At 36.0% G+C, this 25579-nt stretch overlaps 1 protein-coding gene across 9 annotated transcripts in view; it reads left to right on the forward strand.

Annotated features, from left to right (window-relative positions):
• Positions 1-25579, forward strand: part of LOC132160797 (receptor-type tyrosine-protein phosphatase T) — a 236362-nt gene that overhangs the window by 191260 nt on the left and 19523 nt on the right. For all 9 annotated transcript variants that reach the window (XM_059570487.1, XM_059570489.1, XM_059570490.1 and 6 more), the window contains 7 exons: positions 4638-4825; positions 12310-12397; positions 19316-19392; positions 20792-20828; positions 21779-21876; positions 22614-22730; positions 25028-25182. In XM_059570487.1, the coding sequence (XP_059426470.1) occupies positions 4638-4825; positions 12310-12397; positions 19316-19392; positions 20792-20828; positions 21779-21876; positions 22614-22730; positions 25028-25182 (760 nt within the window). The remainder of the gene's footprint in view (positions 1-4637; positions 4826-12309; positions 12398-19315; positions 19393-20791; positions 20829-21778; positions 21877-22613; positions 22731-25027; positions 25183-25579) is intronic.

Here is a 25579-nt window from a genome sequence, read left to right on the forward strand (position 1 = left end):
CTTTAGTGGACTCTGCTATCCTAGATACTACTAAGAGTCCAGAGTTTTGCGACCTTAGGGAGCGTGATGGATTGTAGCGTGGTAGAAGGCTAGTTAGGGAAACAGGAGCTTAACCATTTAGGGCCTTAAAAGTAAGTAGTTATATTTTGTAATGCGCTACAGCAGGGGTGCCCAACCCTGCTCCTGGCGATCGACTGTCCTGCAAAGTTTAGCTCCAATCCTAATCAAACACTCCTGAAGCAACTAATTAAGGTCTTCAGGCTCACTTAAAAATTAAAGGCAGGTTTGTTTGATTAGGGTTGGAGCCAAACTTTGCAGGGCAGTCGATCGCCAGGAGCAGGGTTGGGCATCCCTGCGCTACAGGCTATAAGCTAGTAGCAGATTCTGCAAATTAAAAGAAAACTAGTGATAAAAAGGTGCTCTGACTGTTTTTGTTATAGAAAACAGAGGGGGATATATTCACATGTTATAGAAATGAAAACGATGGTGTAAAAAATTGATTTTAAGATTGAAAAATAACAATAAAGAATTAACTTGACGGAGCTTCAACTCAAAACACACGGCAGCAACCTTACATATAATACCTACATATAATAATAGTATTACTATAAGTATAGTAATAGTAAAGTAATAGCAATAATACAGTTAGTGGTGCAAACTCAGTGACACATTTCTACAGTCTGCTGTGGCTGTTTCTGCGTAGTTGCTAGGTGGTTACTTACTGTTTAAGTTAGAAAGTAATCTCTTTGATATGGCTCTGTGAAAAATCTATCATAATTTTTTATACTATGGTATTTATTTATTTTGCCTGTTTTATTTTCCTATAGGCAAAAAAAAAGTTATAATAAATTTTATATACTGCTTAAATACAGAAAATAAATCATATATGTAAGTTTGCTTATTATCAGTGCTGCATTAATTCAATCGAAAATATTAGCTATTTGAAACTGTTTTCATACTTTTTTAAATGCATTTTATTCTTGTGATGCAGAGCTGAATTATAAGCTGGAAACCAAGATAAAAAGTTCAAAAGAACAGCAATTGTTTAAAATAGAAATATTTTGTAACACTATAAATGCCTCACTATCACTTTTGATCACTTGAACGTGTCCTTGCTGAATAAATGTATAATTTTCTTACATAGAAATATCCTGCTGACCCCAGACTTTTGAATGGTGATGTATATATATCTAAACAAACTACTTACAGATTACTTTTTCAATTCTGTAGCCAAGGACAAAAAGCTTAACATAGTGAAGCATGTTTCATACATTGAAACAATGCCTGTGCTAATGTTTATTACAATACTTTGCTAATAATTCTAATGACTTTAATTTATTTTACCTTGACAGCACTTTCTACATATACACACATTTTTTCAGAAGTTTTTTTTTTATCACATTTATTTTTCTCCATATACCCACATGAGAGCCATTCACATATGATATTTGAAAGTAATTTACAATATCATTATTTAGTCACCTGTGCTTTATTGTGACTTGTCACGTAATTATTGTTAATGGCAAATGCCATAGTAGGTGATCATAATGTAACAGTGCATGGTGATAATTGAGCTTTAATGTGATTTTAGCTCTAATCATCTGAATGCACATAATGCAATAGCCACAAAGAGTTCATGCTCAAATGAAAGAAGCCATTATGGGACAGAACAAGGCCGGAATGAGAAAATTACCTCCATAAGGAGAATAATTACTTGGCATATATCTCTCTCTTTCACTCAATATATGACAGTATGCTTAATAATAGTCCAGTGCAGTTGTTTTATCATTTCAAACCTATTTTTTGCACCTACAAGCAATACAGAGAGGACATTGTGTTAGAAACAGAAGATATGAATGTGAAGATGTGCAATATATAAGAAAAAGTTTTAGACGTGGCAGAGAATTTGTAGAAGAGTCAACTATAAATACATTATGGGTCTGTATGAATCATGTCTAGCTAAATATTATCAGAAAAATGAAAGGAATGCACATGGTTATTGGTTCCCCATGCAAATAAAAATCAGAAACATATTATAGTTTATTTAATTATAACATACCACATTTACACAATTAAAGTTGTGTTAATGTTACTGTAAGGTACATAAAATACACATTTCACCTTTAAGGAAGGACATATCAACATCTAGTTTAGTATTGATGTTGTTTTTCCATATGGGTTTTCAGTCATGTTTTTATATTCCCTTCATCCTAAAGTGTATGTAGTACTGAACGTATCCCATGGGACCTCACAGTAAAATCTGCTAATGGTTCAGTATAATTTATTTATGAACTGTACTCTTCTTTTTATCAACTCATAACTGTCAGAACTCATCATCCTGAAGATTTAAAACTACAAAATTAATAATCTACATAACAGTCTCCTATATGAGGTCACCTAAAATGTGCAGTTGACCTTGTGTGTTTTAGAGCTGGAGCTCTTCGATATTTCTCTGGGTTGGATGTGGCAGACGCATCGTTTTAACAACATAATACACCCACTGGGCCGCCACTTTGGGATTCACTCCATGCTGTTGAGACAAAACACATGAATAATTAATTAGGAAAAAAATGATAACGATAGGGGGAAGGGGAAAGGCAAAGGATGGGGCAGTAATTTGAGAGACTTTAGAGACTCTTTTTTCTCTTTTAGTGTACGTATGTTGGCATGAGTCATAAACACATTTTGTTGCACCATGAATTTGCCTAGTCCAAATATCATGGCAAGTAATATTCACATATCATGATTTTTTTAAAGTTTGATCTAAGATCAAGCTTAACATGTTATGCTTTTCATTGACTGTTGGCTTTAATTGTTGGCTTAGACCATCTAGACCATGTATTGTTAAAAAAGTGTGAATTTTGCAGTGTGTTGGCAACCAAACAGGTTCAGTTCCTATTGACTTGTCCATACATTGGAAGTCAGTGGGAACCAAAACTGTTTACCGTTCAGTCAGATCCAAATGATGTTTTGTGTGCTGGTTGTGAACCTGTTCAGATCTATTGAGCAGTCTCAGCATCTCTCTGCTAGTTACTTTTTGTGCCCTCTAAAAAGATCCTCCTGAGGCTACGATTGTGGCATAATTGTTTTCTTCATTATACATTGTCGCCGCTAATACTTTCAACTTTTTCCTTCTGGCACTAAAGTTGCTACGGTGCTAACACGTAATGCAAAATTACTTGTATTTGGCCTTGTCGAAAGCGTAGATGTTTGGTGTGGATTATAAATTTTTTAGCCCCAGAATTACTTTAAGTGTATAATGAATTTTCAAAGCGATTAAGATGCAAATAGCCACATTAATAATTCGTAGAGTAATATTCCATTCCTCTATGCATCTAAATGATGCTTTAGCTGGTTAAAGGAGGTCATATGACAAAAACTCTGTCATTTGCTTCCCCCATTCCTCTAGTTAATGAACTCATTAACATCAATAAAGTTCTTCCCAGTCTTATTCTAATAAAAGAGTATGCGAGGACGGGCTGTCTGCGTCTCAGAATATTGTCATGCATAACTGAAGTCTGCACTGAGCTGTGATTGAATGACACTCAGATAGCTCACAGTAGTCAAGGTCTTAGCTGAGCTTTCAGGGGTTTGGTCTTGACTGAGAGGTATTAGTGCACAGTAAACAAAGCTGTGCTTTTTTGAGAGCAACATGATATCCTAGACTGCAAATATTTGGGTTTTCTTTGATTTCTGAAGGATCATGTGATGCTAAAGACTTCTGAAAATTCTGTAATAAATTAAATTAAAAAGACTCCTTTCAACTGAAACTGTTAATTTATATATTGGATGAGGGAGAGGGGGAGACTGTTATTAAATTTTTAATACATTTAAAATGTAGGTAACACTTTATTTTAGTGGCCAATTCTCACTATTACCTAGTTGCTTATTAGCATGTCTATTATTAACATATAGGTTGTTTATTAATACTTATAAAGCACATATTCTGCATGACCCTATTCTACATTCCTAATCCTACCTCAAACCTAAACTTAACAACTACCTTACTAACTATTAATAAGCAGCAAATTGGGAGTTTATTGAGGCAAAATCATAGTTAATGGTTTGTTCATAGCGAGAATTGGACCATAAATTAGAGTGTGACCAAAATGTATATTTACACTTTTTATGCATTTTTTATGCAGACTGAGTTTGTCATTGAAATATCGATAATATTAGTAGCATTGGGAAAACATTTAGAAGAATCCAGTTTAATCTTTAGATGGTCTGAAATAGATATGCACTATTCATCATAGCAGTTAAACCTGCCTAGGTTGTAAATTATTGAATAAAAGCACACAATCTTCTAGTGTTTCCATTGTTGCCCCTAGGCTTAGATTGTAATACTGTGTATGTGGGAGATTGTGAATCCAGCAGTTGTAGAAATTAATTATGCCTTTTCTGGGTAAACTGCAAATTAAACATGCTGCTCAGTGGAAACAATACGCTACAGAACAAATTTTTTCATAAAATGACCCGGACTGTAAGAGAACATTACTTTTATGCCATAAATATAGGAAAGTGCAACCCAAAGTTTTCTGCCTTGCTTGCCTTGTTTGGTGTGAAAGCAGCAGCCTTCCAGCTGGCAATCGGACATTGTGATGGTTACACAAGGATTGTGAATTGTTCCTCCACAGATGGCAGCCACAGTGAGATGTCCCAGCCTTCGATGACCATCCAGACGTACCCATATGGAGGCTGTGAGTCGGTGGAGATGTCCTACCAGGCCGGACAATTCCAACCGGCCATCAGAGTGGCAGACTTGCTCCAGCACATCACTCAGATGAAGTGTGGGCAGGGTTACGGCTTTAAAGAGGAGTACGAGGTAAGAAGTCTTGAACTTGAGTGACTGACATCAATAAGAATGAAACTTTCAGTATGGCATGCAAGTTTATTTATATAAGCAGGGGTGCACATAAGTGGTCCGCAGGTCCGCATGCGCGACCAAAATAAAAAATGCGTTACATAAATATGTTCTGACAGCACATTTGCTTACCGACATGGTTGACAGCTGTTAATGCACAATTGCCTTTTTAGATCACAAACTGTACTATATAAGTTTTATTTTCAACCTGAAAGCATAAATCTAGGCTATGTCATGCTGTTTTCAGCAGCGCTAAATCCGGAAGCTCTTATACTTACTTCCCGGCAACCCGCCAAAATAAAAGCCTGCTGATTTTAAGTTTGAATGTGATGAAAACGCTTTTGTTTATTTATTTTTAGATGCTTTTGTCCAAAACGAATTAAAATTGGGGTATACATAAAGCAATTCTTCTTAAAGAGGCAAACAAACAAAGTAGTAGTAAATATTAGCATTTTATTTTTAAGATTATTTACTATAAAATAAATGCATTTGTATTTAATACTAGGACTGCTTTTTATTTTTAATAATATTATCACACTATTCTTTAGTTTATTTACTATTATTTAATTTTTAAAAAACTAAATAAATAAAGTGTAATAATATTATAACTATTATTAATTCATTTTTTATAGTTGCATTTAATGGGTCACGCTATATGCAGTGTGAGGACCAAACCAAATCTCCAGGTTCTCTTATGAGAACCAGGCTGAAAAAATATCTAAAAAAAAAAAATGTATAAGCACCCCTGTATATAAGCACATTTCATACACAATGGTAATTCAAAGTGCTTTACATAAAAATTACTTGACCATAAAGAGAGTAGATAAAAGAATATTGATGCTGATTTGTTTGCTGCATTCAATAAATTAAGCTGTCTTTACTGTACTTTGCTGAAAGTTCCCTCTCTTCTGTAGCTCTCAATATCATTTGCTTACTTTGTAGTGTACTTAATTTGTCTAAAGCCTTTCTGCAGTAATTACAACATCCGCGCCGCAATGAAATTAGTTTTTTTCCCAAAAGCCCAAAAATGATGTGAAATGAATCTTAATACTGTTTTATTGAGGGGGTTATTAAAATGTCACCCATCTCTTTTTTTATCGTTCAATAATGACAGTGTTTTTTTTTTTTGTTTGTTTTTTTCTAGTTTCATGTCTTTCTTCACATAATTTCGTTTCTTAAACACATTTGAATAACTTATTAAAGTGCGTCTGTGCTTACTAAAAGAAGCAGGTCTGTGCATCTTGATAACATGCTAGCATTTTGTTCAGAAAAAGTCACGTGAGAATAGCTGCACTACTTGAAAAATCTGCCCACACGGTGGGCCACAGATGGGGTCAATTCCTCCGTGACAATAAAACCAATTATCTTTCCCTGTCTAAGCCTTTATTAGTAAGAATATGCAAAGACCTTTGTGTCAATAGCATGTCTTATTCTAGATTTTTTTAAAAACATGCTAACCTCGGGTATGAGAGGTCACTTATCACTGCCGTCCCCTCACACAATCTGCTCGCTTTAATAATACGAATAAAGAGCTCCTTTTTGGTTGTTCACGAAGGTCAGCAACATAGAAATTGTATCTGTTAGATTGTCTCCTTGTCATTTGAACATAAAGACATGTTTATTGTGCATGCCTCTTATTGTTCTCTGTTTTTAAGGTACAGACGTTGTAGTAGGGTAAAGTGTTTTATGATTGGGAAATCCCGCACTGGCATTGTTGTGGCTCTGTTATTTTGTTTGAATAGCGCTAGAGGAAAGATGCTGCCAACAAAAGAGAGATATGATAAGGTCGTTTATTTTTCCTCTAAACGTATTTCCTACAAATTGTGGCTTTGAAGTAGCTGCCTTGTATGAGTTCCAGCTTCACTTTGTGATTCGTTTTCATTAAAGGGATCGTTCACCCTCCAAAAAAGTCTATTCTGTCATCATTTACTCACCCTTATATCGTTCCAAACCCTTTCTTTCTTCTGTGCAACACAAGTTTGAATTTTTTTTAAAGAATGAGCTGGCTGCACTTGTCCTTGCAACCAAACGAATGTGGACGTGAACTTTTAACAGGGAAGAAAAAAAAACTTTAAAAGTACCCTAAAAGTAGATATTGAGCTAAAGTAGAGTTTGGAATAATTCTGACTTTTTAATGTTTTCAAATGAAGTTTCTTATTCTCACCAAGGCTGCATTTATTTAATCAAATACGCAGCGAAAAGAGTAATGAAAAATTCTGAAATATTACTTCGATTTCAAACTGCTTTCTATCTGCTTCAACTTCAACTCATTATTGGTGCCTTTTTGTATGACCAACAGACCAAAAAGTTTTGAAGGTGAGTGAAATATTAAGCCAATTTAGCATTTTTGGTAAATCTGTCTGTAAATAAATATTTAAAATACTCGTGATCCCCCCCCCCCCCCCACCCCAAGATGAGAGATGTAGTTTGCATGTCGTAGTATGATTATACTTCAAGATTATTTGTGATGGCTAAGCAGTGATGGTATGTTCTGAATATTTTGGCTTGTAAACATCTTATTCAGAATTCTTATATGGAATCTGGTCTGTAATCAGTTATTCTGAACAGCTCTTTTCTCACTAATGTAGGAATACTCTTCAGTAAGCTATTGAAGGAGAGTATTGTGTAAACATTCAGCAGAGAACTTTGCTTGAGTATGAATCATATCTGGCACATTATGTGTATTCAGACAGGGCCTTGATGAATGGCTCTGGCAACAAGAGACATCAGTGAATTAGAGAGGAAGGATGCTCTTTGCTTCCAAATTTTCAATCACCTGGATTGAAGGCTTATTTAAAAGGCCAAAGATTGCACTTTTAAAGACGAGACTCTCATTTATAAAGAATGACTCATAGTTATGTCTGTTATACTTCTAATTTACTATTCAGAGACGACAAAATAACAAATTGATGTGCATGTTCTATGGTGTCTATTTTGTCCAATTTATGTGTTCAAAATTACCATTGTGAATGATAAATAGGATAAAGCAGCTCCACACCAAGCCTGAAGGAGATCTAGATGATACAGAGGTCTGTCTTAACCTCCTCTCTTACTTTCTTAACAGCATCACTTGAAGAGTTAGGCTAGGCCTAGCTTAATTTCAGCAGTGGAATGCTCAGCTGTATAGGCTGCCCTAAGCCATCTGAAGTGTTGAGGTAAACATCAGATCGATGCATTGCTGGCAGCTCATTCCTGTCATAGGCAGTTTGATAGCACCAGAGCCTGTGCCTCCGTGTTTAAAGGGTCATTCATCAAGGCAGACATTTTTATAACGCCTTTTTGTTATCGCCTCTCTCTTCTAACCTGATTTGCCTCACAGGTTTGCCTGCGAATGAAGTTGGCAGCTTTTTGCATCAGCCCATCTCTATCCTTGCTGCCGAAAATAAGTCATTTTTCCTAATATGCAGTGAAGGAGTAGAAACTCAGTACATTTACATTGAGTCGAATGGAGTGTTTGCTTACTGGCTTGAGACTGGCTGATATGAGCGAGAGCACATTAGGGGCAAATACTGCGTTTCCCATAATGCATGTTTTATTGTGAGTTTGGAGGTGGTTTTTACTGCAAATGAGATTTGCAGTATTTGTTACTAGTGCCCAATAATTGGATTTTTTTCAGTTTTTTAACTCTTTCAAGTAGAGTATCAAGCTAATTAGCTAATAAACTAAAATACATTCACATGAAGATAAATGTCATAAAATGATTCAGATCTGGACTTGTTTATCAGTATAAAATTAATCAAAATTAATATTTTAAGTTATTCTAAATAAATTAAAGTATTAAATTAAATATTTGTAATTTAAAAAATATTTAAAAAGTTACAAATATTTACAAAAAGCGGCTGTAAACTTAATTTGACGCATATTTGTCAGTAATACTAATTAATAGTGTTCCCGTAGCTCAATTGGTAGAGCATTGTGCTATCAAGCACAAGGTTGGGGGTTCGATTCCCCGGGAACACATGTCGTGGTATTGCCAGCCCGAGACTCAAACCCACAACCTTAGGGTTTGGAGTCAAACTCTCTAAACACTAGGCCACAACTTCCCCATATTTTGTTTAAATCTTGTATGTAAGCATGTTTACACAATGTTTAATTTATTTTCACAATTCATAGATTAATGCTGGTAAGCAATGTGAAAAATGACTTGAAAATATGATTATTAAGATAAAGTCAAATAAATGCGAATACTTCATAATAAACAATGTCATATTTCTCACTTGATAATATTCATTTTTGGGGGCTTTATTGTATCTTGCACCTCTAATATTACATGAGACGTAATTAGAACAAACTAATAGAGTGGCCAGAAGGAATGGAGATGGATGAGATGTGATGGACAGGGAGTGAGTGATGCAGATCTGATCATGTTGGTAAAAGCAGATGATGGCCACCTATGTGTGTATGTCAGCACAATCGCATCATTAATCTCAGCCTGCCATATGTGTGATCCTACATCTGTGCTCACGTTACAGAGATAAGAAACAACGAGAAGTTAATGGTACGTATAAATATGGAGAAGGTTATAGTGGCCCCATAAAGAATTTGGACACTTACATAAACCCTCAGTGTGTGAATGTCATTGCATTAGATAACAAAATAACAAAGTGAGAAAGAAATGTAGCTGGTGAAGACGATTATGAATTGTTTGTTAGTGTGAGGTAGGAAGAGGTCTGACAGCATCTCTGTTGTCTTTGTGTCCACACACACGCCTCGTTTTATTCTTCACTGTCTTCTCATCACTTCTCTGAAGTATTAATAGTATAAAAAACAGAAGATCAGAAGACGAGAGAGGCTCCACTGAGGACATTTTTGGAGGGTGGATGAGGAATCCGGTACAGAACAAATGAAGAATAAGTTTAGCTCACTGCCAGAAGACAGAAGTTTAAGGGTTTTTGTGTAGCGATTCTCTCCGGATGTCTCAAAATGTATCATTAAGAAACCATCAAACAGTTTTAGCATCACATTCTGTCAGGCAGACAGAGAGTTTGGCTATAACTGACTCAGTTACCCTGCCTGCACCGTGATAATAATGAGAACATGGGCAGAGTTGCCAGATCCCAGCATCCCTGTGCATGAATGAATGTGACTGATTTATTGGAAGGGTTGCCAGATCGGGTTTAATTCACACATGAAAGAGCAATTAAATAAAAATGAGTCTTTGCGAGGTTTCGATTTTTACAGGTGCCAGATCACGTTTAATGCACGTGAAGGGACAGTACAGCAGAGATGATACGGTCTGTATGTTCAAGCTTTCTGTGCTTCTCTAGTTCCAGATGGGATCCATTGAACAGCCTTGGGAGAGAAAAAACATTTTTTGTACATATATGACCCTATCTGATGCTTATTCATTCACCCAACCAGTTAAAAACTTCTGCATGTAGTGATGCATGATGGAACAATTTTTTTTGTCAATAATACTTTTCATTTATATATATATATATATATATATATATATATATATATATATATATATATATATATATATATATATATATATATTATTGGTTTGTTTGGTTATTTATTTATTTATTTATTTACTTTTTACCTTTTTATTATTATTTTCTATCCATCTATTCATATGGTATTGCTTTTTGGTACATTGATCAATGCTGCTACATCAATAGAGGTACCAAAAAGCAATACTGGATAGATGGATGGATAGAATTCAATTCATGCAATAGATACAATTCATTATGTAATATCTAGTTATGACATTATATTTTCCTAAAATATATAGTTGTGATTGTTGAAAAAAGATGAATGAAGAAGTAGTCTGTCATTCGCTGATAGCCAGCAGGTATTATGATCGATTTGCTCTTTGTTAAACCTTAATTATATAAACTGGTCATGTCAGTAATAACAAGTATGCACTGTGAAAACCTTCTAGTAAATTCTAACATGTAACATGAAATCCTGGTCTATTGCATCAGATTTAAGAAAAGTTTCCACCTGAGAACCATATGAGAACTTAAAGGTGCAATAGGAAATCTTGGAAAATGCTAACATTAGCCTGATAGCACTGAAAGCGAACGTCCCACCCTCCCTGCGATCACGCCCCCTGAACGCATTTATGCTCACAGACCAGAATACCAGAGACAACCTTACTACAATAGGCTACATCAGCGGTTCCCAATTCCAGTCCATGTTCCAAACCCCTGCTCAGGGAGGAGGGAGCAATGAACACCTTGTAGGGACCCTATTGATCAGTGCACAGTTCATTTATGTAGCTCACATCTAACAAGTTGGTCATCTGAATCGGGTGTGTTAACTAAGCAAGACATGTAAAATATGTTCGCGAGCACTGGAATTGGGAACCGCCGGGCTACATCATGTGTCATTAACCAGCAAGAAAACTTTAAAAGTACTACAATACCAAGAAGGAAGACTGGGTTGTTGATGTTTGTCTGCCATTTTAGCTCTATCTGCACAGTGTGCGTGAATGCTCTAATGACGTATTCTGTCTGCTCGAACAGGGTGCAAAGAGGTATGCAGATACATACGTTGACAGGCAGGTAGACCGAGCGTTTTGATTGGATGTACATTTCTTGGTCCTATGCCTTCCACAAAATATATAAATACAGATAAATACATTTAAACCACATAACTTAATGATTGCTATCGGGATGTGAAGAGACTTTCAACCAGTATAACAAAAAATGTTTCTGAAGACAATCACCTATTGCACCTTTAACAACACTGTAAACAATGAACTTTTAATATTTTTTTTTAACTGACATGATTCAGTTGCACTTATTATTATTAGAGGTCACCTTATCTTAACAATGTGCAATATCTTTACAAGTGCCGAAATTACTGTATGAAACTTGCCCCCCAAATTTTTGAGTGAAAAAAGTTTAATGAAGAAAAGAGACATCATGTGGTCTGTGAATGAACTTTTATCTCTCAGTCGATTCTCTGTTGCTCTTCTTTTACAGAGATGTCTTTTAAAGGTAGACCTTCACTAAATTGCACCATCACCCCTCTTATTCATCTTTAAAATGTGCTTGTTTTGAATCACTTTGTCTATGAAGTCTTTCTTTAATGCAGACACTTTGCAGAACACCGTTGTTTCTCTAGATCTATCACCGTAAATGGCTTGTCTTGTGTGTGCTGGACAGGATGAAGATTGCTCTACGGCTTTAAGTGGCCACCATTCAGCACTCGTGTCTGACATTTCAGAGTCTTGTCTTTGCCCGAAGGCTAAAGGATGAGTCTACAATTACCAGATTCTTCCAAACACAAGAGTCTTTCAGTGATTTCAAGGGAAAACAGACACCTATTTCAGAAAAGCATCTCAAAGTGTGAAATGTTTAACTTGTATGTCTTTTAGCTATCAAAAAAAAAATATATATATATATAGGCCGAGGTTTATGTGTATCTATATGTGTGAAAGCAATCTCTGTAATGGATGAACATGTTAAGAAATATTCTTGATTGGATTCCAGGGTCTGGCTGAGGGACAAACAGCACCATGGGAAACTGCCAAGAAGGATGAAAACCGCAACAAGAATCGCTACGGCAACATCATCGCTTGTGAGTACTGAAACAACAAGGATCCTAAATAGTGTTTTTTAAGTCAACTTTTGGGTTTCTTTCAACTTGAAAACTGCACCTAACTACTCAACCGCAACAATGGTTATGTATTTTTCTTCATGCTGAAAAATTACTATGCTACGGTAAACCTTGTTTGAGGTGCACAGCATGGACCATTTATCAACCTGGACAGCGATGCAAACAAACTTGTCTGAGCTCAGAACTGCTTTACTCGGGAACCAAAGTTGATTTCGCAGCACTGTTACTGCACAGCGCTGCGATATCCAGTGAAGTGTTTGAATTCACCACAGAATGAATAAAGGTTGCTGTGAGATCTACTGAGATGCATTCATATAAAAAGATCAAACAGTGCTGACGTAGTAAACAAGAAGCGGTAACACTAACTGTAGCTGCAAATCATCAAGAAATCAGATTTTGACAGAGTTTTGCTCTTTTCTGTGTATGAAGTAAGAAAAACACAAAGTGCTTTGAAAAACAAACTTTTCTTCAATATGTGACTAAATCAGTAGTTGATCAGTTCCAGATAAGACTATAGAAGAATAATAGTACATTTAATAAGAGAACAATATATATATATATATATATATATATATATATATATATATATATATATATATATGTTGCATGTTACTGTTGTTAATAAAAAAAATTGTAAGTTTCCCAAATCAAGCTTAGTGCTTTACTGTCAAATGTGTATAAACATGAAATAAACAAGCAATGAACATGTAATATTATTAGTAACTGCACTTAATGCAAAACAATAGTACTTTTATCATATCATATATATTTGTTTTATATCCCTCTAAAATTAAAAGAATACATGCACATTGTAATTTCTATGAGTTAAGTCTATTTATTATCAAAACATTTGTCAGTAACACAGTTAAAATGGGGAAAATATGTGAATGATTGCATTGCAGACTGATATATGGTGTGCCCCTAAATTTTCTGCTTGTGCTCCTAAATAATTTTATTCAGGGGCTACATACTCCTAGTAAAAATAGTTAGTCTGGATCCCTGATATTCATGTATGGTTTTCAAGTTCCTAAGTAAGATCACATTGAAAATCCACAGTATTGCACGGTACTGAACCACTTCATTCAAAAAAGTACCAAAATCCACCATGGTACTAATAGTACCATAGTACTTGAATTTCAGTATATTTTAAAGTGCCATGGAAAAACAATATGAACATGGTACACCAATCTATTTCACCAAGAATACTTTTGAAGATGTCAAATCATGGTATTATGGTAATATCGTATTGTTATGGTAGTACCATGATAGACTTTGGTAATTATTTTGCTAATATAGCACCATTAAATGATATCTGGTTGTTTTCATTATATTTATTCTAAAACATTTAGTTGTCACTGTCACGGTGCTCTTAAAATGAGACGAAACATTGGGCCAAATGAAATAGCCTGTCAGTCACTGATGGCCAGCGGGTATTATGATGAATTTGCTATTAGTTAAACCCATTTAATTATACAAGCTGCTAATGAAAACTGTCCATCAGGCTGTTAATCAGTACAAAGGATAATTTTTTTGTGGAAAGAACAGTGAAAAATGGAGATAAGGGAGATGGCTTTATTTAACACCAGGTGCATAGGGTGTTGCTTTGCTTGTAATTGTGACTTTAGACTATAGTATTTTTTTACATTTAGCACAACATTCTTGGAATAGTTAATTGACTGCTTAAAGACACCTAAACTTAAATCTTATCTTAACTAAAACTGTCAAAAAAACATGAAAACGATAGTAATTAGAATACATATATTATGAAGCAGATCGGTCCCTGTATTTGGGGATAGCTTTGTGGCTTTAACATGTGGCTACATTTAATATAACCAAATGCATTGCATTTGGACTTGGATAATGGGTTTTTAAGAGCTGAAAAGTCTCAAGTCTACTAGCCCAAGGAGGACGTTGTTTTGTGAAGCATTTCATTATGTGAATGCATGTTTAACCACCCCAAATTTGAGCAATGTCTTACAAACTGAGCCAAGAAAAAAATTAACCCACAAACAAATTGGCCGTGCATCCCTTGATTAACTTTGACAATTTATGGGAGATGAGGAAAGCCGTTTCAATTAGAGACATCTGTCCGGTTTCGCTCATCCCTTCAGTGTTTCAGCAGGCAGTGTCAGCCATTCAAGCCCATATGGTCATCTATAATTCACGAGACTCTACACCCAAAATAAACTGTTATTGGCAAACATTTACATATCAGAGAACGAGAAGGGTGGGGGTGATTGGGAAGATGGCTGTATTTACTCCTGCTCGCCTACAAAAGCAATTTCTGCTTTCCTTTGTACGCTGAGATTTTTGTATCTTCTCCAAATGATTCCTCATTAGTATATTTCGTCAATTATGGTCAGGAGGCAGGGAGGTATGTGCAGACAGTGAGCCTACTATGATTTGGTGAATGTGTGCTGTTGAGCCCCTTTGCTTAGACTGTTTGGACTGAGATTGCAAGAAATGCTTTGGCAGCAGGTTTGAATAGGAACGGATGAGTCACAGCACACCTAAGGCCGGGTCTGATCCTAAAACAGAGGGCAATGACATCACAGAGAACACAACAGAAAGAGAAACAGGGGAAGTTCGGTAATGGAATGTTGAAAGAGGACTTGCAGCTCTGTACTTGCCTGTAATCAAAGTATTTTTACAGGCATTTGATGAATTTATAAAAGTCATGAACATTAAAAAAAACTTCACTTGCATCACAATTCTGTTCCAACTATCATCATCAGTATTATTTAATATTATTGTTACTAATATTTTTTTTAATTAGCTTTTATTTTTATATATGAATATTTTATTTGTAAATATCTTCATTATTCTCATGAGCAAAAAATAAATAAATAAAGTGTTGTTTTCTTATTATTCCTTAAAAAAATACTCCACAAAAGTTTGTCACTGTGCATTCTGGGATTGCCTAATCCACAAAGCTATATGAGGTGGGATAGTTAAAGGCATAGTTCTCTCAAAAATAAAAGGTCTGTCATCTTTTACTAACTTTCATATCATTCTAACCCTGTGTGACTGTCAAAAAAGATATGAAAAATGTGTGAATTTTGTTCGGATTTTGTGTTCTTTTTTGTTGTCACTTTGTTTATTAACTCTACTTGTAGTGCAGAGGAAATTTTCATTTATCTTGTATGAACTGAATTCGATTGTGTTACTGAGTAAAGCTCTCACATGATGCAATTCATGTAGTGAACACCAACATCACGTAACCATCCCGTGAAGGGGGATGAAACCCCCAAAGGATAACCAGCACACATCGGCTCATTATCCAAACCGTCACTCATTTTAACCAGTTAGCATCGATGCCTTTGTGGATCTGAGGTTAAAATATGCAAGGTAAGGCACCTGCTGAATAATAAATGTCCAGGTTGTTCATCTTAATTAGTCCAAACACAGGAGAGCGTGTCTTGCTCTTTTAAGTGCTCTGCATGCGTGGATCCATGTGTCTGGATGAAGACACCTTCTCATTTCTTCTCTCTGAGCTCCTCAAATTCTGACATTTATTCCCTTCACGTAGCATTGCCAGAATCGTCAGGCTCCCTTGAAGTCTTTGCGGGGAAGAAAAAACCTCCTCTGATGTATTGACCAAAGCTGGAGTATTAGCATTTACATGAGCTGTGTAGTGTATTACACTCTCGCTTCTGTTTTGTTTGTTTATCGTCATCGATTAATGCTCTTAACTGGGAAAGGACACCTAGTCAGATTTATACTTCATTTACATTAAAATGATTAGTGGATTTAGACATCATCAATATTTAGAGGTTGCTCAGAGAACTCTCTTATGCTTTATTCAAGCATCAACTTTTTAATTTTGATAAGAAATGTTTGAATTGATATCTAAATTCCACTTTTGATTGCTGAAGAACAGCTTTTGAGAGATTTCTAAGGAAGTAAACATTCAAGAAGTAGAAAAGACCTGCAGGAGTCTCCATTTAATATCATTACTGTCTATGAGAAACAAAATTAAGATACTAGTCATATAAACTAATAGGATCACTTCCTTACAAAATGGCGCGGATAACAGATAGAAATTAATTTCTTTAATATGAATTCTTGCGTATGTTGCAAAAAAAATATCCTTTTTATTGCCATTGGTGCAAATTAACCTTCCGAAATGAATCCCTTTCAGATTAGGATGACACTTGTCCTAACACCAAGCTCTCAAGCGTTCGCATAAACACTTCTGCTGTTTTCTAAAACCCTCTCAGGTAGACTTCATGAGCAAAGCGTCTTATCCTAGAGCGGGTGGAAATGGATTAAACTGGATTAGAGTGTTTCGCTCTCACGCCATGAGGTGTGTGCGACAGCACTTGGCCCATTTGACACGGGAACCTCTTTTCTGCCGAGCAGGGATTTAATAGGCTGTTTAGGTGTATAATGCACTGGGGCCAGCTGACAACACACTGAGGTTATATAGAAGAGCAGCGACGAGGACACAGGCTTGAGAACGCTGATTAAGAGACTGCTGAGATTTTTAGGGTGCTGTACTTTTAAACATACAAAAGAACCGAGTTGTTCTCTTTGTGATACATTTACTTTAGGATGAGGTGCAAAATAAAAAATTTTTAATGTTACCACTGCACCTGAAATCCATGGTCTGAGTTTTTAGCCTAACATTGCTTGTTGTGCTTTGTTGTTGTTGTTGTTGTTGTTCAATGATTGCATCAGCATGATTAGGCCAATAACAGATGCAATGGCCTTAGAAAGTATTTGGAAACTATAATGAACTTTAAAAATTAATGAATGTCATGGCACTAAAGTATCTTAGTGACCTTGAAAGTCATTGCAAAAAGGGCTCAATGCAGAATTTGTTTGCAGATGCTTCTTCTATATAATTAAAGTTGCCACTGTAATTTTATAACTTATTTTTTACAATTACATTTACATTTAGTCGTTTAGCGGATGCTTTTATCCAAAGCGACTTACAAATGAGGACAATGGAAGCAATCAAAATCTAATTTTCCAATTCAAACAGTATATTCTGTTATTGCTATCTAGGTTGCTGTGCATTAAAATGTTTTACTGCCAGATTTACATTTGAATAATGTAAAATATATTGAAGCTGCTGTGTACATATAAAATATTTTTGTTAAAAAGCTTTTTCATGAATAGTGCTATATTTTACTAGACTGTTCTGGGTCATTGCTTATTGACTTAAGTCAAAAGAGCAGCTAAATATGGCTCATGACCCCAGTTTTTTTTTTTTTTTTTTAAACCAGTTACTCTCAATATTTAGACAACTAATAGCACTCCTATTCTCATTTAACTGCGTGACTACATGAGTCATGTCTGTGGTGCAAATGGTGCAGAATTAAGATCCCTACTCATCATCATGTCACTGTAACGCCTCTCATACATGTCTAAACAGGTGATCATCCAGACATCTGGATAGTTTTGCAGGCTGACTCAGAACTACTGTACCCATGCATCACGGCGCTCGTCTGCAGTCCGGTCATTCTCTCCCAATTAGAGCTTTGTGTCTGGCCCCTCACTGCGGAGAAAAACCCTGCCAAGCACTTGCTGTTATGACAACTGACTCAGTGGCGTCTAATTAGCCCTGTCTCTTTCTCTCTCTCTCTCTCTCTCTCTTTCCACATCCCTGCATTTCCCTCTTTTCTGCTTCCCTCATGCACATTCCCTTTCGGGGAGCAGAGAGGTCAGCAGACAGACCAAACCACCGGTGCAAAGATGTTTGTGAGGCGAGTGAGAGAGAAGGAGCAAATAAAAAGTCTGAAGTTAAAAAAAATAAAAGTTGGCGAATTTTGAGCTGACAGAATAAGAAATGCAGCAAGTTTGGACAGGAAGGAGGGGCTGTCAGAGAGTAAACAACCTTCACGACCCGCTTGCAGCTCCAGAAACAAACCTGCTTCTCCTCAGAAACAAAAAAAACGGAAAGACTGAGAGAAATCAGGAGGGATTCTGCGGAGCTGCCTGCCATCAGAGAACATCCGCTGGCTTGGAGTCGACATGCCTCAACAGCGCATTTGCATTCTCCATGTGATCAAAGCAGAACGCCACACGAGTTTGCGGAGCTAGTGTCAGACCTTTCCTTTACCCCTCCTCTCTTTCCATTTCCACCCTCTTCCCCTTTTCCAGAAGTGTCGTCGTAATTGCTAAGACATGCAGCTTCACCTTTCAAGGGAGGAAAGACGTAGTGCCTGAGCTAAACATGAGCAGGTCAAGTGTTTATAGCAAAGACAAGATGAAGATTGGCCGTGCTGGAGTAATTGCATCTATTGCATCACTGGTCAACTGTACATCCACTTCGTTGGATGGGAAAATGGTCTGATTCTTATTGTCAATTCCCTAAAGTGCAAATTTTGAACTTGGGGCACCCGGACTTGTGTTGCTTAGAAACAGAAACATTTTTTGAAAATGGCTCCCCGTCACTATAGATATTAAAAAAAAAAAAAAGTCTTCCTTATGCAGGAAGTTACGCTGAGATTGCAGATCTTTCAAAAAGCACATAATTCATCAGCACCATTGGTAAATCACACTAAATGTGTTGTCTTTTATTAAAGGAGATTGCTGGCATAGTTCTCATACTCATTAGATGCTGTGTTTATTTTTAATTTTTTTTTTTAAATTTTTTACTCAAATATTCCTGAAGTATTTGACCCTGGTGAAAAAAAAAATAAAAAATAAAAAACACATTTTAATCTACAAATTAGAAGAAGTGTATTTAGAATTTGACTGGGGGTTTTTTCTGTCCGAAAGTGATTGTTTCACACACATAACTCCTGACATTGTGTATACAGCACAGTACAGTACAGTTATGTTTCCTGGACAGCTCATGCATGTGTAGCTCCCCTTTAAAGTGTATGTGTAACTTTAGACCGGCTCTTCTGTGAATATTTGACCCCACAGACGATCACACTCGTGTCAGACTGCAACTGCTGGAGGGAGACCCCCACTCTGACTACATAAATGCCAACTACATAGATGTGAGTATATTTCACATTGTATGATTATATTTATGTCATGTTAATATGATATTTATTAATACATTATTATAATATACATTAATTCATGTTCATCATTCTTTATCAGTTCATTCAAATTATTATTCAAATGTATTATTCAAATGATAATTCATTACTTTTATTAAGCAAGGACGCATTAAATTAATCAAGGGACAGTAAATAAATGTGTACTGTTACAAAAACTTCTGCTTCCAATAAATGCAGTTCTTATGAACTTTTAATTCAGCAAAAAAAAAAATAATAATAATAATAAAAAATAACACTTAAGGAGAACAAATACTTTCAAAATTGATAATAATAAGAAATATATTAGAATGATTTCTGAAGGAACATTTGCCACTGAAGACTGGAGTAATGATTTGCATCACAGGAATAAATTACAGTTCAAAACATATTCTAATGGAAAACAGTTATTATTAAAGAATGTACTATTCCACAATTATACTGTTTGTATTACATTTTTGATCAAATAAATGTAGTCTTAAAGAGCACAAGTGACATAAAAAATATTACCAACCCTACACTTTGGAACTATAGCATATATTCATATATATTAAGATTTCAATATTTTCCTTATTTCTAGCTAAACTAAACATACAAAAAGTTTTGCATATACTGATACAGAAGTACTGATCTGCAAGTTTGAACATAGCATTTATGACCTTTAAAGTCTTGTTTATTACGTAACCACCATAAAATGTCAGAACAACTTCCCTCTTTGCTGTTAAAGAAGGGCTTAATAGATTAATACAACATTTATATGCTATGCTCCTGAGAGCCTTGCTTGCAACGAATGAAGGATACAAGGGATTTCTGCACTTAAAGCGCTCTTCTGAGTTTCTGCAAATTACTCAAACAAATGCTCCATGTCCACAGCGAGCGACAGCTCGATTGAAAGTGCTTCCCTGGCTGCTCCAAACACACTAACTTGATCTAAACACCATAATGACACAGTCGATATGATTGTGATCATTGCAAAATGGGAAGTAAACTTGTGCGGATATGCTTCAGCACGAGGCTTTTCGCCCTGCGGCAGCTATAATCAGGCTACCCAATCTCATTCCTGATAATAAAACAATTACCAGCTCCGTCATACCACAGACCCGGTCGTAAACTGCAGTGATGCTTTAAAGCCTGACATGAGCAAGGCTACATTGGTCACCAATTTGTTTCAGGGTGATTAAAATGCTAATGAACCCAAGGCGTCAGAAAGGTGAAATTACGATGTCTCATTGAGTGCTGAATTAGATTCAAGCAAAGTTTACTTTAAGCAAGTTCACTGTTGCATGCGGTTTGTGCAGGTATAAAAATTAGTTTCATTTGTATCATTTTCATCTTCCTTTTTTATTCTGTTTCCCAGGGCTACCACAGACCAAGGCACTACATAGCCACACAAGGTAATTAACAAAACACATAACACACATAGGCACAGCATCGGCAAAACCAAGACAAGACTTCTGACATGAACACAATCTACAGATTTTCTGGTTTCCAGCATGCATCTGTGCATGCGGCAAATTCATGTTGCACTTCATGGGCTTCTGATTCATAAATGAGGTTGTTGTTGTTTTTAGCTTTATTGATTGTATTTAGTGTAAAATGTTTGTGAATTAAGTTGAATGTCACCCTAATTGATATCCAATTTGTTTTTATGCAAAGTAAGCATTGCTAAATAGAAACGTTTCAGTTTGTTTTTAATATACTCTTTACAAGAACCAACTCACACCATAAAGTGAACAGTTTAAAGGATTTGTTTACCCCAAAAAAGAACATTAGCTGAAATGTACTCCCACATAGGACATTCAAGATTTATAAAAAAATAAAAATAAAAAGTGTGTTTCTTCATCAGAACAGTATAATATCCAATTACTTGTGGAGTTTTGTATTGTTTTTATCAGCTGTTTGGACTCTCGTTGGCACTCATTCACTGCAGAAGATCCATTGATAAGCAAGTGATGTAATGCTAAATTAAACCAAATCTGTTCCGATGAAGAAACAAACCCTAAACTCCAAAATCTACATCTTAGATGACCTGTCTTTTTTTTTTTTTAATTAGAAATATTAAACAAAATAAGAAATACATTGCAATAATATTATTAGTAATAGTAATTACAAATAAATTGTAAAATTACAATGATAAGTCTTTTAGATTAGTTAACCTGCATTGGTTAACCATCTTCACAAGAAAGATAGACCTATGATACTAATGTGGACAGTCATGCTGGTCTGTGATGCTCTCTTCATCAGGGACTGTCTGTGAATCAATAAGGAAACGTTTCTTCTTATTTCTAGTTGTTTTGTGAGTATTGCATGATCTTCTAAATGTGTCCCTCCTCCTCTCTTGTAGGCCCCATGCAGGAAACAGTCAGGGATTTCTGGAGGATGATTTGGCAAGAGAATTCTGCCAGTATCGTCATGGTAACCAACCTGGTGGAAGTGGGCAGGGTAGGGTTCTAGTAATTATCTCTTTCCTTAATAAATATCACAAGATTAAGAATGTTATTTACGAAGCGCTCCTCCAATTGCTACACATTTAATTACGGTCCCGTGGTTAAACGGAGTGTATATATAAACCTGAGGTGGGTGCTCATGCAATTTTGGAAGCAAGAATTCCATGCAAATGTGCTATATGTTTCTGTATCTCAAGGAATAGAGCATAGCAAGCAACATCAAGGTCGTGGGTTCCATTCCTGTACACATCCTGGATGCACTTACAACATCAAGTTTCTTTATTGGCATTAATGTTTCCATGAAAAACCTTTAACATCCATGGACCCTTTCCACTCCGCAAAAGGCTCTTTATAATAGAAAAAGGTTCTTTATATACAAGGGAAACTTTAAGCATTTTGGAGGACATCCTAAAATCGAGCACAATTAGGTGCACAAGTCCTTCACAACATCCCTAATGAGAGCCGTTTGATGTCACGTTGAGTGTAATTGAGCGGTGTTCAGTGATTGGCTCCAGTGAACTCGGACCACAGGGGTCGGTCATGGAGAGATAACATCCTGTCTGACAGGTGGCCAATTACACCTCTCTGTTTTCAAAATGTCATCAGGGACTTGTTTAATAATACTGTTTCTGCAAATGCCAATTTGCTGTAAAATAGAGTAATACCCAGACAAATTAAGATGCAGGTGTTGTGTAGTAATGTGTACGTGTGGATTTCTATGTGTCCATAAAGGTGAAATGCGTCCGGTATTGGCCCGATGAGACCGAGGTGTACGGAGACATCAAAGTGACGCTGATTGAAACGGAGCCTCTTGCAGAATATGTGATCAGGACTTTTACTGTTCAGAAGGTAAAAACCCATCCTCCATCTACACTCAAATATTTCATTGCTCAGGTTTCGTCATATGAGTTTACATACAAATGGTTCTAAAATTGAATTAATATACAATTATTAGTATTTATAGAAAAGGAAAAATAGAATGTGTGTGAATACTAAAAAAAATAATAATAATAATAATAGAAAAATGCTATTTTGTTTCTCAAGTACATTAAAAAATTAACTTTTCAGCACTCTCTGCATGAATCTCTTCATCTAGTCTCATGTTCATCCATACCATATGATCCATCAGCTTGTGTTTAAGCCCATAATGCATCTCTCACTCAGTCAGTTTTATTGTTCTTATCATACAGGAACAGCTTGTCGTCAGATCTTCATAAAATATAAAAATAAAAAAAATACAAAAGAAATTTAAAAAACCTTACCACAAACTTCTAACAAACAAACTTTACAAGATCTTAACATAAGCCAACAGACAATATTTTGCAACGAAAGCGAATCGCAGAGAAAGCTCTTAGGAGTGGGTAGAGTTTTGTAGTTGAGTGTTGTAATCCAAACAGAACAGATGTAGGGAGGGAAGCTTTGATAGTGGGAGAAATTAGTGTTTGGGAGTCGTTTTTGAGGGGGAGAGCGCGGTCTGGAACAGCATGTCATCAGCAACTTTCTTAAATCACTCAATCCATCTGTCTCACGAGGCTGCTGCCTTTCAAACGCTTCCTCAACTTTGAAAGAGAGTTGTTAGGGTACATCCTCCTCTCGGCGCGTGGTTGTGCTTCATAATGAGTGGGAGCAGAAAATGACTAGAGATGTTTTCTAGTTCCTCCTAGAGGAGATCTAATGAGATCAAATGGATATTAAACAGGGACTTTTGCTCAAGTCTTCTGATTCTCATATTTTCTCCAGAGAAAAGGCCCTCGAAATCTTGTCTTTTCAAGAGTTTGCTTAAATCTTAAATTAAAATATGTATAATGAAAACCTGTCTCGGTCACATGTCTAGTTATTAAGTGATTTAATAAAGGATGTGCATTTTCATATTTGATTTTTTTTTAGAGTATAAAAGTATACGTTTATATATAAAACCATTAAGGGTCTATCTAGAACTATAAAAGATCTATCTATCTATCTATCTATCTATCTATCTATCTATCTATCTATCTATCTATCTATCTATCTATCTATCTATCTATCTATCCCTCTTAAAGAGATCTGTGATTCAAATTCCGCATACTATAGTATTCTGAATTCCAAGAGTTTCATGGTCAAATGGTTTAATTACAGTCATTCAAGAAGATGATCAATTATGAAAGGTGATATTAATACTCAGTGTTAGATGAATTAGCTAACTTCTCTTTAAAACCATACTTGAGTGGCCTTATGTCTGTCTAGTTATGGATTTCATTCCCGAGCGCTGGATATCAGAGAGTCTTCTGTTTTTGTTTTTTCCAGCTTTTGTTAGCTCTTGTCATCTTTAGCAGCTTAGCTCAGTTACACACACACACACACACACACATACACTACACGGGTTCTCTCTCGGTGGTATCAGCACCTCCAGGCACGGATTATGCCACTCTCAATCCCAAATTATAATTAAAAGCGTATCAGAGCATTAAGTGCTAGTAAGGAAGTAATGGGAAAATGTTTCTACTGTAACACAACACGGTTTGTGTAAAGCCTCAGCGCTCACACAGATCGAACCACATGTGTAGTTGTGAAGTGGTTCAAACTCTGACCATGAGGCCCTGACTGACATTTCAGTTTAGGGCAAATCAGAAATTTCTGAAAGTTACAGTTGAGATCAAAAAGTTTGAAACATCAGTGAGCATTTGAACCTTCTGTAATAGTTGCATATGAGTCCCTCAGTTGCGAAAAGATGGATCTCAAAATTATACAGTCATTGTTGGAAAGGATTTCAAATATACAAAAATGCTGGAAAACCAAATAATTTGTTGGACCTGTAGGCAGTCGAACTGTTCAGGACAAACAAGGGATGAAAAACTATCACTAAACAAAAAACACAGATCATTCAGGTAAGAATACAGTATTAAGAATGAAGTAAACTTTTGAATGGGGTTTTCTTTTCTTTTCTTTTTTCATTTTACTTTTGTCGGGTTATCCATAATGTTGTGCCGATTGTTGCATGGTATTTACACTGTATACACTGCCAGAAAATACCACATGGTGTTGATTGTTATTGACATGGCTTTATTGGGTCTGGTAATCCTAGCCATCTTCTGTCATAATCACCTACCTGTTACCCTCAGATGGTGACACCTGCTGATATTAAGCTCACCACATGCTCCTGTTTGCAGAAGGGTCACCATGAGATTCGGGAAATCCGGCAGTTCCATTTCACCAGCTGGCCCGATCACGGTGTTCCCTGCTACGCCACAGGCCTGCTGGGCTTCATCCGCCAGGTCAAGTTCCTCAATCCTCCAGACGCAGGACCCATCGTGGTACACTGCAGGTGTGCTCTTATCTAAACCTCTTTGCATCTCTTCCTACAGTCCCTTTCTCACTCTCATTACATACATTTATTGTAAGTCAAAGGTTCTGGTTTAAAGTTAGACTGATGGTGTGATAATGATTCTACAATGAGAGGTCTATTGATTATTTAAATAAGACATTCTCTCTGAGGACTCTCGGTGGCTGCTGGTGTAGGTTTGTTTACTGGTCCTCAGGCTGCTCTGTGTAATTTGTTAATATGGATGTCACTAGATAAAATAAATAATAATAACATTTACATTAGTATTAAAAATAATAATTAATTTGATTTGCTAACATTTTAGAATAAAACTAGCTGAGTAAGGCTATGCAGTTGCTAAAGATTTCTGAGAGGTTGTTTACTGGCTAAAGTTAAAAGA

This window comes from Carassius carassius, chromosome 17, assembly GCF_963082965.1.
Source record: "Carassius carassius chromosome 17, fCarCar2.1, whole genome shotgun sequence".
NCBI lineage: Eukaryota > Metazoa > Chordata > Actinopteri > Cypriniformes > Cyprinidae > Carassius > Carassius carassius.